At 39.2% G+C, this 19138-nt stretch overlaps 1 protein-coding gene across 1 annotated transcript in view; it reads left to right on the top strand.

The window, feature by feature from the left end:
• Positions 1-19138, top strand: part of LOC139696001 (lachesin-like) — a 481837-nt gene that overhangs the window by 229099 nt on the left and 233600 nt on the right. Inside the window, exon 4 of the mRNA XM_071594649.1 lies at positions 1916-2077. Coding sequence (XP_071450750.1) covers positions 1916-2077 — 162 coding nt within the window. The remainder of the gene's footprint in view (positions 1-1915; positions 2078-19138) is intronic.

Raw genomic sequence — 19138 nt, 5'->3', positions numbered from 1 at the left:
AAAATAAATTCACAGGCATAAAGAAATAGCATCATGTTAATACCGTTTTCCACCTTTTACAGATAAAACAGTGTTTCTTAGGTCATGACAAGGAAATTAAGAGTGGAGAGTCATTGTTTGTATTGTATAGGTTATGAATTGATTCTCGAAAATTTTGATTTTGTCAAGCAGCTGCAATCATAAAATCATTTCCTTCCACGTATTTCCATCCTGAATTTCGGTTCAACACGCAAGCAAATGTAATTTATTGAGTCGTGACTTCGAAGTAAAGCTAAAGAATGCTTTCAAAAGAATGCAATCAAAAGTTTCGCGGAATCCATCCATATTCGCTCTACTCCTAGAAACCTCTTGGAGGTGTCAATCGTCGAGAATCATAGAAAACTTCTATATGCCTCCATTATCCCCCAAATATTAACAAGGTTTAGCTGAAGAGAATTTTGTTGAAATTTTTCATTTATTATCTGTAGCCATGTGCTTTTCCTCGAAGGCTGAGTGGATGGATAGCAGGCCCATTTTTTAGGCATTGAATATATATTGAGTATATTGTATGCCAAGTTACGATAAATCATTTGATATCAATAAGTAAATAATATTATATTAGGTGCTTGAATAACAAGTTACTAGAACCATGAGTGTTCAACTGTTCACGATCATCAACATCAATCATAGTCCACATGATCATCTACAATTATTCGTGATCACATTTTCATTCACAGATTCATTTCGCATTTATTTTATATATTAATAACGATTTTTTGATGCATTTCATTTTCCTGAAATCATTGTAAAATTGTCGCCACTCTTTGTTTGAATCATTGTTGATTTATGTATGTTTTTAAACGACGAGTGGTTTAGGCGGGATAAGTGATCCTCTAGCCTCAAACTCTCCCCAATAAAGACGTTTTTTTATTATTATCATCACGGCGTATGATATAAGATATTCAGTAAAATTGTTATTTAGTTACATTTATGAAAAGTAAAAAAGAGTTTTTGAGAATAAATATAAAATGAATTTTGTTCATGAATGGGGATCTTTTTCTTCCATAAATGTTGCTACAGTTAAATATTCTCCTTTATTTGGCATCGATATCCTTGAACGCAACACGAGCATACGTTTACTGCATGCGCAGGAATACGCCATTTGAGATCACGGTAAAATTCAATCACAGAGCAGAGCATCGTGTGTTAATGATATCCATAGTATAATAATATTATTCATGAATTCTCTTTGACACCAATTTATTTACACTCTGTGTGCGAGTTTGCCAATTATTTTCCTGTGCCACAGTTGCATGCACGTTTACGAGTATGTAAATCTAGATTCAGATGCTATTGGAAATGTCAAGTTGTGCCATCAAATATGACAACATATCCGCTTAAACGTATAACATAATAGAATAAGGTGATTCTTAGTCTAGTTAAATGGTGAAATTCAAGTGGGAAAAATACTTTTTGAAGCAACAATTTAAACTATTATATTCATGCGTTATAGCTACAGTGAAGCGTATGTATGACATCGAAGGATATTGCGAAACTGTATAGCATAAATAAAATCTTTTACCACATTGGCGTTCATCATACCACGGTTGAATTCTTCATCCGGGATCATCAGAACAAGTAAGAAGGAACCCATCAACAGAATTAAAAAAAAAGTTAACTGTGGACGCGAAGTAAAAAGTGTTGATATATTGGTCTCCGCATCAATAGTGAACGCCACGAAGTTGGTGGCTCAGAGATTTTAGATAAATTGGATATTATGCCTTGCTTTGTTAATTATATGATGAACAATTATTTTTTTATGCAATATTTCAAAATGTGTCCTTTGTATGTTTATGTGAATGGGTAGGTTTTAAGGTAATCAGTGCCCTGCCAATCTGGTTTCAGTCGACTTCACTTGGATTTCCTTTGATTTCAGTTCCGCCCAACATTCTGGATGAGGATAGCACGCAGTCAACAGTGGCCGTGAGGGAGAATCAGAACATCACGCTCATGTGCAAGGCGGACGGATTCCCGGCACCGAAGATCATGTGGCGGCGGGAAGACGGCCAAGGCATCACAATAGACCGGCGGAAGAAGGGTGAGTCGTTGCTGACGGAGACCATAGCGACGGATAACTAACTCACTTATTGTATGGAATAAGGCATTTATCCTGGCGAACAATACTCGCTACTATCAGCAGATGATCCGGAGTCACCTTATAGAAACGTATACTCACTGCAATGGGAGGAAGTGTAGCGCTTCCGTCGGGGAAATGATTACGTGGTATGGGGACGTGATTTACATGTGTCCCTCTCCCATTGGAAACAACCGGGGGATGAGGTCGTCATCAACTGCCTAGGATGAAGCACTGGGGATCATACTACCAGTGTTTCTTGGAGGAGTAATTACCAGCTGGTCGCGACATCTTTAGTTACCCTTACGAGTTTGAACCAAGAGAAAGCGAAGGCGTAACATTTTGTTCAACAGAGTGTAACGTGGCTCCTTTTGTTATAATGGGCAACATCCTCCAAATGAAGCGTGACATCATTAAGCATAACTATTGATGTAGTGTGTGAAATATCTCATCTTTCATGATAGGATCAGCATACGTAGTAGCTTGATGCATTGATCATTGACTATAGAGCGGAGCAGCTTTGTCGCAGAATCCACATATTTTATAGAATCTGGTTTTTTTATAAAAATATTATTGACAAATTATTTATGATTGAAATTTTATCATCCATGCATAACGCATTTAAAAACCTTTTTTTTCAGAAAATTTGCTTCACAGTAGAATTTCCTACTTCTACCATTAATATGTCCTGATGTATAGCAACTCGATCACTTTCAAAAATGGTTTAGGATTGCTGCAAGTTACACTTGAAATCAACCTGCCCAAAATATTAAGCACTGTTTATTCTCATTTTAATGTCTGTTTTCAACCAATCTTGGTAAAAGTTCTACTTATTAAAAATAATCATTTTCAGCGTCTCAGATTTGCACGTAATGAAATTATTTGACGTTATTAACAAATAAATTGATCCCATTGAGTGTCATAAGTAATACTAAAACATCTAGTGATATTACTCAATCGTATTGGGTTGACAAATGATTATTAAACTATTGCATTGCCTTTGATTCTTTCTAAAGCCCCAATATATTTTTCTTTTGAAAAAAATTAAGTGATGCTACGAAAAATTCGGTTGATTTTCTTTCCAAGTTATTAGAAGATTCTCTTCATTTTTACCTTTGAAAATGGTGAAAGAAAGGCCTGCGAAAGTATTTTTATTCCGTGTTCCTTCATTTCAGACCTCACCAACGGAATACTTAAAATATTAACCGAAAGGTTAATGTATAACTTACGTTTTTTGGAGGTTTACCAACAGTGGATTTATTGCATAAATAATTTAATGTTAATTATTTCAAAAACCCATAACTTAAATTAGAAAATAACAATGCACATAATATAATACTGTACAAAAATACTTATTCCCAAAAGCAAATTAAAAAGATATTGCTTTTATATGAAACAATATTTTCAGTATGGTGATGGTAAATATCGTTTCATCTGTTACAGAAATTCAGAAAAACTAGACAGCTACGTGTGAAGTATGACGCGTACTATTTAGCCTGATAATAAATTATGTTTTAAGGCGTCAGTGGTACCAAAGCGGCAAATATTCTCTTCGTTCGTCACTTCATTACTGGTGCACAATTTTTGCATTAAAATCATTCCATTTAAGAAATGCATAGCTTGCAAGCTTACAATTTCGCATGTAATATAATAGTGCAAATAAAAATGCAATCATATTAATAATTTACATAAAAAATATTGTAGCCTCAGCGAGTATTTATTAACACTATTTGACAACAGTGAGATCTTGCCTTAAAAGTGTTCATGGTAATAATAATATCGAAATGTAGTTCACTCCAATGAACGCTTGTAATGAATAAACTTACTATATGAGTGTAAAACTGATAAAATTATTTACTTCGTCCAGTAAACCTTTCCACCAAACTGCACTAATTTGATATGCTGAGATCCCTGGCGGCAGTTATCCAGTAATTCATTTCAACAAAAAGAGGGCATTAACATCAGAGGCGAATTTAGCTTCCATATTTAGTTCACTAAATATTATTTACCAATTGTCCTTTCAAGGAATCTGTGTAAATGAAGACTCTCACGCTTTTCATTTTGCGGGAAATGCCGTGTGTTTGATGAATTCGAAACGGCAGCTGTTAGCGAAGAGTCATTCTGGTTGTGTAGTGAGATGAAGCGATCCATATGCCCCAATGAATGCGTTTCAAAATCATTTTCCGGAGGGGAATGTTCCAGGATATTTACAGAAGCCGAATATAATGTTCTCGCTCACCAAAGACATGTTTTCTTTACCAAATAACTTTTACCTATAAATGTTCTTATACTCTCAAATATTTGTTATGCGTAAGTTTATCCTTACTACTTTTTTAAATTTACATTTTTCCTTATCGACTCATTTCCTTCATAATAATTTCCAACGCTGCTAATGCCAACGCGAAAAATATCGCGCGTGATATCCCATCGATTAAATAAATAAATCATGATAGTAGGGCCAAATGTGCTTTCGAAAATATATTCGTTTTTTTCAAATGTATCCAGGCTAACTGCCACTATGTATGTGAGCGAAAAAATATGGTGAAAAAATTTTATTCATAAATAAAATTTATGAATTTATGAATAAATATATTACTATGACCATATGGGTCAACCGGCATCAGTAATTTTTAAAATGCCCTTTTGACAATGTCCACTTGAAAATATTTTAGTGATGAAAATAGAATGAACAATTCAAGCTGGACTACCTCGAATTGTTGATTACATGGCTGGGCTACCGAAGACAAGCGTGGGGATCGTACTAATCGTTCTGCTGTATGTTTTGCAGTTATGCATTCGGAAATATTTTGATTTGTTTAGTAAGGGTAAAGTGCGATCTAAATTTTATGTTCCCCCATCAAAGCATATTAATAATCCCATGACTCTGTGTTGCATTACTTATAAATTTCCGCTCAATGTATGCATCCGTTATTTTTTTAAATGTTTGATTGAAACTCGCGAGAGGGATGTGAAGCCACCGCCTTCCATTCTTTGCTGCCTCGAAATAAAAACACGCCAGCCCTCGCTCATACCGCACTAAAGAAGAGATAAACCCAACTCCGAAAAAGTTTCCTTTTTTTCCCCGGTGATAAAGCATTTCAGTGAAAATTAATGAAATGAAATCCGCATCCAAATGTTTTTCCTGGAAGATTTTTTTTTAATAACTTTGAAATCGAATATCCCGCCAATGCTTCAAACTAATCGCCATTTGAATTTTACATGATGTAAATTTTTAATTTTCTTTCTGGCCTTTCTAGTTGAGAGATGGGAGGGTCATAACACGCCGAATGTTTGGCCGTGGTTGGGAAAACTTTTCGAGCGGGAAAATAATAATGGACTCTCACTTTCATCGACAATAAACTCAGACAGGAGCGGTGACCATTTCTTAAACGAGTACACTATTACACAATGAGATCTCTCTCATATGTTCTTCCTTGCCCGAGGAGACTTTAAATTCAGGAGTAGATATTTCGGGAAATTTCGGGATGAGAAGAATCATTAAACATTTAAATCGGGAATTCTTTTGAGTAGCAGCCGAATCGAGTCAGAATCATTTCATTTTGTTTCCGAAAAACATAATGATGAAAAAACTATGTTTTTAAATCGAAACATAAATTGGAGAGTTATTATGCCAAAATCTTTAGTTCCAATGCAACTCGAGCTCACAATTGTGTTTGTGTCAGTACTCTTTTAATTCAATGCGACTTATAAGCTAATGAGTTTAAAATAATACTACCAAATAAGCTTAAATTATGTTGCCATTATTTCCCTTAATTTTACTTATAAAAAAGTATTCCATATTCTTGTGACCATGAGAACATCTTTTTCAATTATTTTCAATTCATAACTCTTGAGCTGATACTTCAGGACATTCGGAACTGATTACATTCTTATGAAGCAATGTGAAATTATTTTAATCAGTAAGTAAATCATCTCTTCACCTTTTTTACCATTAGTCACTTCCATGTATCCATCAACAGTTTCTTCAATTTTTGGTTAAAAATCAAGGGTCGCAATTTGCATAGCTAAATTGAAAGACATTTTTCATCCGAGGTCTTTAACCCTGCGAACTCCAAATGGACCAAAAAAATTATTTTTCTAATAATTATTGGATATTCTGTAGTCATATTATGTATTCTGAGTGATTTATATGCTTGCATAATTCCTTGGTGTCTTTTTTATTTCGCTCGCTGTCCATGAATGCCTTAGTTTAGCCATTCTCATCGGCGTCACAGTCTCATTTAACATCGAAGCGTGTCACATCAATATTTTTAGCATAAAGATTTTCGTTGTACTCTCATCATTTGTCTGCATTAATTTGCTCCAAATGTGACTGAATTTTTTTAAATTTCTGGGAGCGCTTTCACCTCCTTTATTAAATCCCATTTATCCTTCCCTCTGTTATTTCCTCAAGTTCTTACCACAGCACTCTCTCCAGTACATGTCTTTCGCCGATGTAGCATCCCACCTTTCACTCTACCTTCCTCTTTCTTCTAAGTCCGTGTGCACGGCCTGCATAATTTTATCACCTCTCTCCATCCTTATTTCCTCTCCTAAATTCTTAATTATTCTCTTCATACATCCCTTGAAGACGCATGCAAATTTGCTATATAGTCATCCTCAATGCGATACATAATGCTTTTCTGTTTTACTAAGATTTAGGAAGTATCAAGTTATTTACCATGACACCTACGAACTTGTGGTCCTTTACCGGGCAGCGGTGTGACATATATGTTGTATCACTCAATATATTCAAGGGTGTTTGAAATCCATTCTTCCGTAGATATATCACGTTGAAATGGCGATTAAGATTTACTAAATTGTATATAAATGCTGTAATAGTCGATTTTGAAAATCGTGCTGTAAATAAACCCTTATTCCTTTGCTGGATATTTGCATTAAAATATATGTTTATTCGTATATTTGCACATATATTTGTTAATATGCGTATGGATGTTCACGAACTTAATCTTCTTCTTTGGCGAAGGGATTGCCTTCAGACCGTTTGGAGTTCTACAAATTCTTTTCGGCTTGTGCGTCTTCCTTCATGTCTGTGCCATACATAATTATAGAAAATCTAAATAGATAAGTTTGTCACCATCATCAGTTGACTAAATTTTATTCCCGTGCATGTATTGTGTATCCACGCTCATGTTTTAGTGCTGACAACCTTTGGGCGTATCCTCTCAAGACTCGAGTTTTTCCGTCTCCTCCTTGTCTACCATTAACACATCTTATTTACAAGGCGCAGGTATCATTCTCATGGTATCAACGTGTACTTCACCTCAGACTTTGTCATGACCCCGAAGTAATTAAACTTACATTCACACAAACACGGGCACGCCCATGAATGTTTCCCGTCACTGGGCTTAGGCAGGTCCCATAAATCAACAAATTGTTCCCCAGGCTGCCTTGTTAACAAGTGTAGGTCGACCGCGGGATTGGAGCCAAGATAATGAAAGCTGTGTAGCTAGAGAGGGAGTGGAATTGGGAGGAGAGGATGGGGGATGGCATGGGGGGAACTCGGAGGGGGTGGGGTTGCAATGGAGTACCGACGCCAGGGGGTGGGGCACGCACGCGAGCCTCGTGTCGGGGAGATGGGCGGAGGGGGCCCGGCGACTGATGGGAGGAAGAGGGCCGAGGGAGGGAGGGTGTTGGAGGGCATTTGAGGAGGCTGCCGGAGATGTTGATGCGAGTGCTCCGAGCCGAAAAGGAGCCAAGCGCAGAGCATTCATTCATTCATTCATTCATTTTATTCCCTCCATTTTGCTGCCTCTTCTCACTCACCCTACCCCCCCCCCCCCGCCTCACTCCTCCTCCCCGCAAGACCCTTCCTCCGAATATCAGTCCTCCCTCCCTTTTCTTTTATTCCCTGTTTCCATCCTACCCTCTCTCTATCTCCGCCCCAACACCCCGTCTCCTCCCCCTTCGCTCCTATTTGTTTTCCTCCCCACATTTACCGCCGGCCTTATTCCCGCCTCTTCCTCCTCCACTTCACGCCCTCCCACTCTTCCCTCTCTCCCTCGTTCTCCCTTACCCTCTCGAAGGAATTTCGCAGGTGATGAGATGGCGGCTCCCTAACGCTCAAAGAAATTCGGGGCCGGCCTGGGGAATGCCAAACCGCCCCGCTCCCTCCTCCCCTCTCGGCAAGTAAGCGCTGGAGCGAGAGTGGTGGTGGCGTCGGGAGGAGATGGGTTAACGGATGAGAGGGCGGAGGGGGTGGGAGAGACGCCGGCGACGTCTTTGGCGGGCGCGGCAGTGGCGATGGAAGGAGGGGGCGGTGGAGTGGAGTGCGGGCGGTGGTTGGGAGAGAAAATTAAGGGTGTGGGTGGGTCGGCGGTTGATCCTAGGGAATGGGGGGAGGGAGGGAGTGGCCGTGTGCGTCGAGGGAGGTTAGTGTGTGGGAGGTGGTGGAGGGGGTTCGGGGAGGTAGTTTTCTAGAAGACGACTCTCTCTCGCTCGAGTGTGTGGGAGGAGTGTGTGCGAAGGGCGGGAGGGAGGGAGAGATAGAGAAGGGAGATGCGTAGGAAAGGAGGATGAGGGAATGAATACGAATGAGCTGAATGTGGACTGGGAAGAATTCCCCTTTTGCCACCTCCTCTTCAACATGTCGATCCTAGAGTGCGTAGAAAACCGGTTAAGGGAAATTCCGTCTATTCTGGATTCATATTATGGAGAATGTGGCCTAGAAAAACGAAAACAAAACGTTTGAAAGTTTCCTAGAAGTTCTATGGAAAGAATGCCACCACTACAACATTAATCTTTCCACTAACCGAATACCGGTTGTCTAAATGATGGTTGTATTCATCACTTGTTCGGCCACGCGCACGCCATTGCATGAGGCGTGCGCGTGGAGCAAACGCTCAAGTGAAACGTGCCCAGAGCGCTTTCTCGACGCTTAAAGGCTCGCCTGTGCCTTGATCAAACAAAATGACGAAACATTCAGACTGCTGACACGTTGATCTAAGCGGAACATTTTAATTTAATTGATAGAAGTCCTTATATTCATTGCGACTTCAGGTATGATATGTTTTTGTGCTCAGACGTAAACGTTGATGTATATATTTGTTTGCTCCTATGATTGTTGCGTTTGTCGGAATCACTTTTAATGCGTACCGAGAGGCATTTATGTTTCGTCCGCCAAAAGTTTTATCTTTTGTTGTAATAACTCTTGCTTGCCAAAAAAATGAAAAACGTGACCGTACTAGCTCAGCTGTCACTGTTTCCAATGAGCTAATCGGTTGCCCGTAATGATAAAAATACTCACCTGAGTTTTTTTAGCATATTAAATATTAAAAAGGTAATTTGTAAATCAAAAGAAAGGATATATTTTATCATTTTCATCGTTTAACGGTTTACCTATTTTCACTCTATTATTTAGATCCATGAGATTTTGCGATTCCAACTCCTACGGACGCTAATTCTCTTAATTGCCATTTCTTTGTTCTCCCCTTCATGAAGTAAGTTCGTATAGCTTAAGGTTATTCTTTACGCAACTAATGGTCATATTTAAAAGATTAATTATTACTTTATCGAGAAAATTATGTGAGCCTCTGGAGAGGAAGCGAGTCATTTAATTTTCTTCAATGTGTGCAACCCAAATGTTAGAAACGGGATTTAAATGAACAATCCTCTTTATTATCCCCTGCTAATCACTTCAAGACTTCAGTTTCTTTTGGAATTCCACTCTAAATCCATCCCATCATCTCAGCGCTACAGGGAATCTCTTCACTACCAAGATTTTGGATTCTATTGTTGATTCCAGCATGACTTTATGGGATGTGCATAAATATATATAAAATGGAATTATTGACATTTTGTAATTTCACACACATTCGGAAGTGTTTGGAATTGCAAGGTCAATATTTTCATTTAAAAATTTAGATTCTTCCTCATGAAATGTACCAAGTCACTTTTAAAATCGATAACACTCAGCGCGGTGGCTGCAAACTATGGAATTCGACATTAACAGCAGATAAATGATAATCTGCGGAAATATCTGAATATTGGATATTTTTCTGCGGGCTGGTAGGATATGAATTAATTTGATGGACACATTACCTCAAGAGTTAATGTGTCCATCAAATACACAAAAAAGACTCGAATATAATTTATAGTGCGAAAAAATTAGGGAGTAAGGGAAATATGGGGATATTGGAGCACTTAAGGAATTTGCCAAGTGAACCCCAGCCCTTCGTCTACATTCAACTTCGTTACCCCTGATCGTTTAAGTACAAAGGCATTGTTTCCCCGTATTAGTAAAACCGATTGAGAAAAAGAGTGAAATTGATTGAGCAATATACTGCAGCGATTGAAGAAACTTGTATCATAAATGTTTATACAGAAGGAAACTTTATAATGATTGATCCGATATTGAGATATATTGCCATTTTCACTCTTGAGCCTACACTCGATTGATAAGGAGTCGCCGTCCGCTCCGTCACACCGCGAGAAAATAGCCACGACTCTGTGATGTCCCTTGAATGAAATTTGATATTCACAATAACAATTTAATTATTTATTTAATTAACAGGTAATTAACGAAAGGCATTCATCGATGAGCCTCTTAACATATTTGCCGTTGCGCACATTTAAGTATCAGTGATTTAATAGTCATAGAAATTTTTCAAATAAACATACATAACATTTTTCATTTGCCAATACGAAAAATGTTCTTTGTATGTTGTTTGAAAAAAATTCCTTGGAAATCATACTCAGTAAATTTGGAATCAAGACCACAAATATTTTTCCATATTGATTTTTACTGACACGTGCTTTGGTACAATTTTTTACAGATTTTAATATTGGCCGGTAAGAAAAAATTTCAAAGCATAAAGCGCCATCTATTGACTATTTTCGAAGCTTCTAAAGTTATCGTTTGAAATTAGTAATCAATTGCCTGTTGGTTGAACTAGGCAGCAATATCCTCGAAAATGGATGCCCACGCCATTTGAGAAGTGCGAGTCTTACATGACGAATTCTCGGAGAAGGCCGAATACTTACCGTGGGGGTGTCCTTTTAAATGTTATATATATATATATATATATATATATATATATATATATATATATATATAATGTATAACACTTAGCACTAGTGGACACAGACAAAAACACAGAAACACACAAAAAAAGAGACTCACTATTTTTCGAATTTTCGGTGGTCGTTGCCACCTTTATCAAGGAGGAGAGGGACAGAACTGAAGCAGAACTGAAGCTTCAGTTCTGTCCCTCTCCTCCTTGATAAAGGTGGCAACGACCACCGAAAATTCGAAAAATAGTGAGTCTCTTTTTTTGTGTGTTTCTGTGTTTTTGTCTGTGTCCACTAGTGCTAAGTGTTATACATTATTATTCACGTCCGTGAGTCTTTCAAAAAGTGTTATATATATATATATATATATATATATATATATATATATATACTGGGACGGCACAATAGAACACAACTAAAATAGCAACATTTCAAAGGACACTTACATCCTGCTACCTGCAACGTTGGGTCGCATTCCCTGCCTTTTACAAACTCTTTGGGGGGTAGAGTGTTTTGTGGTGCATTTTCATGTGGTAGTGATGTTTCAATTTCTTGCTTGTTGTGTCCTGGCTTCCGTGTTGTAGGATTGCTTTCGTGCTGCATCATGGGGTGCAGTTTTTAGTTGTTTTGCGGTATATGTGTTTGCGTGAGTATTGGATGAAGGGATTTTTGCATGAGTGTGTGCGCTGCTGTGGGTGTAATTTTCCGTGTTGTTTTTTTTCATGTGGTAATTTTCCTTTTTACGGTTGGTGACCTAATACCCCCCGCTACACGCCCTTGCGGCGGCTTGCGGGGTATTATGTAGATGTAGATGTACACGGTAAATTATTCAAGCTTTCGGCCTTCTCCGAGGCCTTCTTCAAATAAGACTCTTATATATACATACATATATATATATATATATATATATATATATATATATATATATACACATTATTAGGTAATCTACCGGTTAAGGTAGGTTTTTGGATTGACATAATACTAATTAAATAATTTGTGACCCCTAGCAAAACGCAATATCCTACTTTACATCAGGTCCCTCTTCATCTCTGAGTAATTTCTTCCTCCCTTCATCCCGTCCAACATCCCTATCCTGTTCCTTCCTTTTCCTCGTTTGCCTGGTCCAACCTGGTCCAGGTAGGGTCCAGGTTCCAACATGGTCAAAGTAGTGGGGGCCTAAGGAGAAAAATTGCTCTAGGCAAAAAGGCTGTCACAAGTTGGAGGGAGTTGATAACAGGGGCGTTGAGTAAGGATATTAAGTAAAGACTCGTAAAAACTTTGATATGGAGCGTAGCTATGTACGGTGCGGAAACGTGGTCATTGAAGCAGGAGGATAGACGTAGATTGGAGACTTTTGAAAGGTGGTTGTGGAGAAGAATGGAGAAGGTGAAATGGCCAGAGAAGAAAACAAATGATGAAGTACTTCGTATGAGGGGCGAAGAGCGGGTTTTGTTGGGAGAAATCCTATGGAGACTGGAAAAGGGAATGAAGGGGGTGTTGACCGGCAGTGGGATGTTGAAGACTGTAATAGTTGGGAGAATGTTAGGCAAACGAGGAAAGGGAAGGAACAGGATAGGGATGTTGGACGGGATGAAAGGAGGAAGAAAGTACTCAGAGATGAAGAGGGACCTGATACAGAGTAGGATGATGGATTTTGTGTTTTGTTAGGAGAAATAAAATGTTTGTGGGGTAGTTGTGTCCATCCAAAAACCTACCTTGAGCGGTAGATTACATAATAATATATATAAATAAATCCATACGCTGGCTTGCTAAAGTTTTGAGCCGAGTTTCGAATTGACTGGTTCGCGCCGTAAATGTATCATTTTACATCAAATTATGCACCGCCTTCATTCAGAAGTAGTTTTTGCTCGAGTAAAATATTACCCTGGCAAAATGCCGGAGGATTTCCCGTTGGGAAGAAATGGTAATTACATTGCACGTGCAGTTCGCTTCCCTATCAATTGGCACAGAAATGTGCCACTTTCCCTTTATCCACGCATCTGATCTATTATAGGGTACACTCTGAGAATTTTATATGTTCCACCTTCTTCTTCGCTTCCCACCTCGTTCACTTTCTGTTTGTCTCACTCTTTCCCTCTCCCTCTCTCTTCCTCCCTCCCCACCACTGCCCGCTTCCCCCCTCAAGACCTCTGCCATGCCGTCGGGAAAAAAACGCCGGCCGTCGAGCTTCAGCACTTGACATGCCGCCATTCGGGCGAAGGGGGCGTGCATACGCCGGGGGGGGGGCAGGGAGGGATTTGCCGCCGCTGTCCGTCCGGGGACTGGAGGAGGGGTGTCTATGGAGATGAAGGCCGAGGGAGAGAAAGGAAGAATCCATGATACCTTTGCATTATCATTCCCTCCGAAGCCATCTCTCCACTCCTCCTCCCACCACTCCCTTCATGACCCTACTCCTCATCCCTTAACACCATATTCTCCCACATCCCTCCCTCCCCCACACCGCCATTGCCTCAGATCTCCCAAAATGCCCCCGCCCTCCTCCTCGCCCGCCGCCGCTCTAGACCGGGCAGTTAGTGGTGTTCAATCGGTTCCCACCGCCACTACTACCGCTGGCTGCCGAGCTCACTTCTCCCTACCGCCGAAGAAAATAAAAGTGAGCCGGACCGCTCACAGTCGTGAGCACACGGTCGTTGGAAATGGGCAATGCCCCCCCTCTCCAAGCCCTCGTCTGGACCCTTCAACCCTTCGAGCGTCCCTCTTTCTCTTCATTCTATTACCGACGCCCAGCTCTGCAGAGGAATACAGGATACCGAGGGTGAAGGGAGGGTCTGAACACCACGTTGTTTATCGTGGTGCCCGAGTGACCTTTTTCATCATTATCCACCGCTGTCACACCCGTCTAATTTGTTGCTAGTGATGAATTTCGTAGCATGATTCGATATTTGGCCGTGGTATGAGCAAAGTGACCGACCGGTTGGTTCCCCTAATTTTGGAAAAAACTAAGCACATTCCTTGGAAAGTGAGTCGGTATTTTCCGTTGGAACTGAAGCAAACGAATTAGGTGTAATTTCAATTCATTGCTAGTGAGAAATAAAAGATAAAGTTTCTTTTGTAGAAGCAATCTGGTATTAAAACGCACATAAGCGGGATGGATGTGACTGGTTCTGGTGTTAGGGTTGAGATGCTACGGCATGGGCATACGAGGCGATTACATAATGAGGCTGATTTTTTCAATTTTTTTATTACAATAGAATAAAAATTTTATATTGTAACCCTCAAAATAACTCCATTCTGAAACCACACAGCACCGGAGCCGGTTCTTTCACTCCTCATAGCAGTGCTGGAACTCCGATACTGGAATAGCCTTCATTCATCGTGTTGGTTACAGCCGTTTGAATGCTTTTTTCGACTGTCCCAATATGAGTTCCCTTGAGGTGATTTTTCAACTTCGGGAAGAATAAAATAACAAGGACTCAAGTCAGGAGAATATGGAGGCTTGAGGAACTACAGGAATATTTTTACTGGCCACAAACTAGTTTATTGAAATAACCATGAGACAAGGAGAATTATCGTAAGGCAACACCCAATTGTTCAGATTTTTCTCATCCCCAATTAATTGGTCAAAATCTGATTAACGGTGGTGTAAGTCAAATTCAACTCGTCCCCGACCGTTCTGACTGTCAACCGACGATTTGAACGCACTAGGAACCAGATTCTGTCGAAGTTTTTATCGGTTCCTTGAGAAGAAAACCTTCTGCCTCGTGGTTCATCTTCAATCGACTCTCTTTCTTCTGAAAATGCCTTAAACCACAGAAAAACCTGGGATCTTGACAAAACACCATCTCCGTCGGCCTACTGACGTTTAGCGAGAGTTTCCGTTGCCATGCGCCCAAGTCTGAAGCAAAACCTGATGGCACTCCGTTGCTCGAAATTGATGTCACTCATTTTTAGAGCACAATAGAAAAAACTGTTTCACAAAAAAAATTGCTACGCACATCCAAATGACTCGAGCGAGTTCAAACCGGACTGAAGGCGGATCACATTCCCCACTGGCGACCCTCCATGCTCCGCGCCTCCAGTGTTGCCAGATCGAACGCTACGTTGCCAGTCTCATTACTTAATTTACAGACCTCGTAGTTGAGCATTCCATTTTGTGCACCAATCGAATGCCCGGCCGCTTCGAGAGTAGTCGGCACGGAGACGAAGAGCGTGAGGTGGAGTAACTGAAAGGTTTATCTCCTCGTGCGTGCGTCATTTCCGTTTTGGGGCTTGGAAACGGCCCCTTTCGCCATGAGACTTACCTAAGCTCATCGAGCCGCAGGGGAAGGGCGCGCGACGCAACGATGGAGTCCCTCTTCCAAATACATACGTAACGTGCAGTATCTGTGGAATTAAGATTTGAAAAATTGGTAAAAATTGTAAAATTTAGGATTAGGGAATATCTTAGTACGAAAAATCGTCCACAAGGGTTCTATTATTCCAAATGGTTTCATGTACTATTTGAACAAAATCTCGCTCTTTAAAATCTAATCAAAACGATAAATTTGATAGATGGGTATTTTTTCAGTTCCAATGAAATATGATTGTAATGAGACAATTTTGCAAAACTGTATTTCTTTAAAGCAAAACATTTAATACCGTCGCTGTATCCTTAGGATTTTGGCATTAAAAACATATCGGTAAGCTATTAGAGTTTAAATTAATGAGTTTGAGGTTGAAACTTCGACTAAATCTGTTATAATAAAATGGTTATATCTAGTGTAGGTATTTTGTTGGAAAATAGGAGAACAATGCCTACTACTTGAAGCAAAACGCTACTCGGAGAAAAGACGGTTAAAGACTAGAAATCTCAAAGAAAAAATGATTGAAAGGGACCAATCTGTCCACTATATGATCGGGAGCGGCTCAAGGAATGTGATTAAAAATGTGAATGAAAATGAACTGACTAGATAAGAAAAAAAGTCAAAAGCAATGAGAGAAATCGTAATAGCACAAAGGCTAGTGAAGAAAATACAGCATCTTTGAGCTGAAGGACCTATAAAAAGTTAAACTATTTTCCTTTCGTGGGGAAAATGGAAGATAAAGGAGGTCGTTGCAGCAAGAAGAGAGAAAAACCGAACTGATATCTTCCAGATAATAATGAAAGTTATCTATATCTTATGTTGTCTATTATGCCATTGAAGTATTTTGTTGGAGGTGCTTCATTACTGAGATGCAGTTCCGAAAAAAGTGTAAGGCACAAGAGGCTTGATTTTTAGTAAAGGAATTATCCGGTATGACACGTTGAGGTCGAGTATTGGCCTTTGGGGGGGCAGAAAGGAGCCCAAAAGAAGTGCAACATACATGGGGCTGGGGGAGTAAGCAGCAGATCAAATGAACATAAACTTAGAAAAATTTGCACAACCTTGAATCTGATGGTCGTCATATCCCGAGACGCGGTGGATTTTCAGGTCACTTCTTTTGGCGTAATTTCGACATAATCTTGGTTTAGTTACCGGATATTGTGATGACAAATCGATGGATTTTGTAATCTAAGAATATTGTAAGAGCTTGTTTTTTTATTCCCACCATTTTAGGACATCCTGAATAAATAAAGCAATTTATGTTTAACAAGATCTGCTTATGCTAAAACCGAGATAAGTGTTTGTGATGAAACTTTGTCAAATAGGTAAGATAATTCGCGGAAAGGAGGGTGATGAACTTCAGGCTACCAATCTTTGGCTAGAAATGCTAAAATATATTTAATAATGGAATGATAAATATGCGAAATAGTTGTGAAAAAGGCCTACCATATTTACTTACCTTTTTAGTGTTTCTCACGCAAGCTTTTACATTAAATTTGTCGTTTTGAATTATTTCCATTCAATTATGTTATATTTGGATAGAATATACCCATTGAAAAATACTCTTGACCCTAGAATTCCAAGCTTATGAGTATGCCTCAAGTCCTTTCAAATTAGAAAAAATATTCACTCTTAGTTTATTTTCTTTATTCCCTGTGTGATTGTTTTGATAAAATTGACTTTCACATAAGATATTAGTCCCTCTTTTTTACAGATTTGCCCGTTGGTGATTTTCTTTCCCTTTATTTGAGAGAAGCGCTTTTCCTGCCCACTAATTTTCCTTCCCGCTTAAGCGGAAATACCAAGAAAAAACCTTCCACCATCGAGGTCCTCTTTGGGACGTATTCAAATCTTAGAAAACTTAATGAAGACCGGAAATGAATTATGGGTTTGAGAGGCTATTAGGACCCCAAGTAACTAACATATTGGTCCATCTTAAAATTAGCCATTTTCAAGTGCAGCGCGGAAGAGTAGATTTGTAATTTGATGCCGAAGGAGTTTCATTATGTAACGTATTCCATTCTGCCAATCTTCAAGTGATCCATCACCCTCAGTTTCATTTCTGCAAATATAGTGAGCAATATGCTTTCTAGTATTCCCATTTTTCCGTTGTTGTATTTTAAAAGTATGAATAATATTAATTTCTTGTTTTCCGAATGATCAGATTGGTCTTATTTCCTTGTTTGATACGATGAAATATCAAATCACTCAGCTCATGCAATGATTGACGGATTCAAGTTAATTACGAAATGAGAAGGTTCAGCCTTCCAGCCGTAGTGCAACCGCGTGATGACAAGGCATTTACCATCTCTGATATTTAGTGAAGTTTTTACTCCATCAATTCACTTGTCAACGGCATTATAGTTTTACTAATTTTAAAGACATTAAATTCTAGATTTGATTTTAAAATGCTATCATTTTAAATACATAAATGTCCGTTGAAAAGATATAAAAATTATTGTGCTCGAGTTAAGCATCGGATGGCAGTGGGATTTTCTTTGAGTATTTTACCTACATATATCTTTCGATAAATTTCATTTAAGGATTAGATTACGATGCGTATTGTAAGTAAGCAAGGCAGAGACTGAAGTCAATGCTCCATTTCCTATTTAAACTTGGAGCTATTACGATGCATCAAATATTGAGGCATGTGTTCTAACGGAAAGTATCCAGCCATGAAATATTCTGAGAAAAAAAGCCTTCCTAGAACAATGAGGCCTTAGTTTACCCCTTCGATTTACTTTATTTGAGACCTCATCCGCTTATTCCAGCACCTCTTCCACTTTCAATGCAATCGGCAAAGCCCTTTTTCAGAATCGTCACCAGCTGTCTCGTCGCATTTTCTTTTGCTTCGTCAACGTCAATAATTTCGTCCTGCAATTGCAGGGGAGCTTCAAGGTGAAAACGATGACCCAGGTTTTTTAAATTAGGTCATCATTGATTGTGGGTCTACGCTTATGACTCCGAAACAAAAGTCCAGTCTACCCAACAGTCGGTTTGACGAGATAAAGGAGAGAATGCGATGAGCCAGATCATTCCGATAATAATTGCTTTACTGATTGTTTGAAGAGTGAAAAGAATGCTGGGATAAGTATTTGAGGCCCCACTGGGGGTACTTCGAAGGGGTCTAGGGTCTTATTATTCTAGATAGACTTTTTTTTCTCAAAATAATGCATGGATGGATCCTTTCCGGAAAGATCCCACATTCAACAAAAAGCTATTTTTTGTCTTGTTTTCCAACAAAGACGTTTGAATGCAACGGACAATATTCATGCAGATTCTATTGATAGCATTCATACAATGGCGATTGAGGTTTTCTGAAAAATTGGTACTGCAAATACTGAAGACTATCTGATCCCACTCGAATCCTTGAGAGACGCAGCCCGTGATACTTCCGCATTCTCGACTGGGCCAAATATTTTCCGCTTGTTCATGCACATTTTATCAGTTGATGAGTGGCTATATTTGGAAATTTACGTAGTTGGCTAAAACTGATTCAATTACTTAAGACTACGGAGGGAGTCGCGCGGAATCTTGAGATATCGCGTCGGAATTTTAGAAAAAGTGGCATTATTTACTGAATCGTGTGTCTCAACAAGAAAGGTAAGAACAACAAGTAACGGTGATCGCAGGATATGACACATGTATGTCAGGTAGAATTGACTCCAAGGTCAAAGAGCGTACTCACCAT

The sequence above is a fragment of the Hetaerina americana genome, unplaced genomic scaffold (genome assembly GCF_022747635.1).
Source record: "Hetaerina americana unplaced genomic scaffold, ioHetAmer1.1.p SCAF_1, whole genome shotgun sequence".
In the NCBI taxonomy this organism is placed as follows: Eukaryota; Metazoa; Arthropoda; class Insecta; order Odonata; family Calopterygidae; genus Hetaerina; species Hetaerina americana.
The sequence above is the reverse complement of the archived record's forward strand: the minus strand, read 5'-3'. Positions and strand labels throughout refer to the sequence as shown.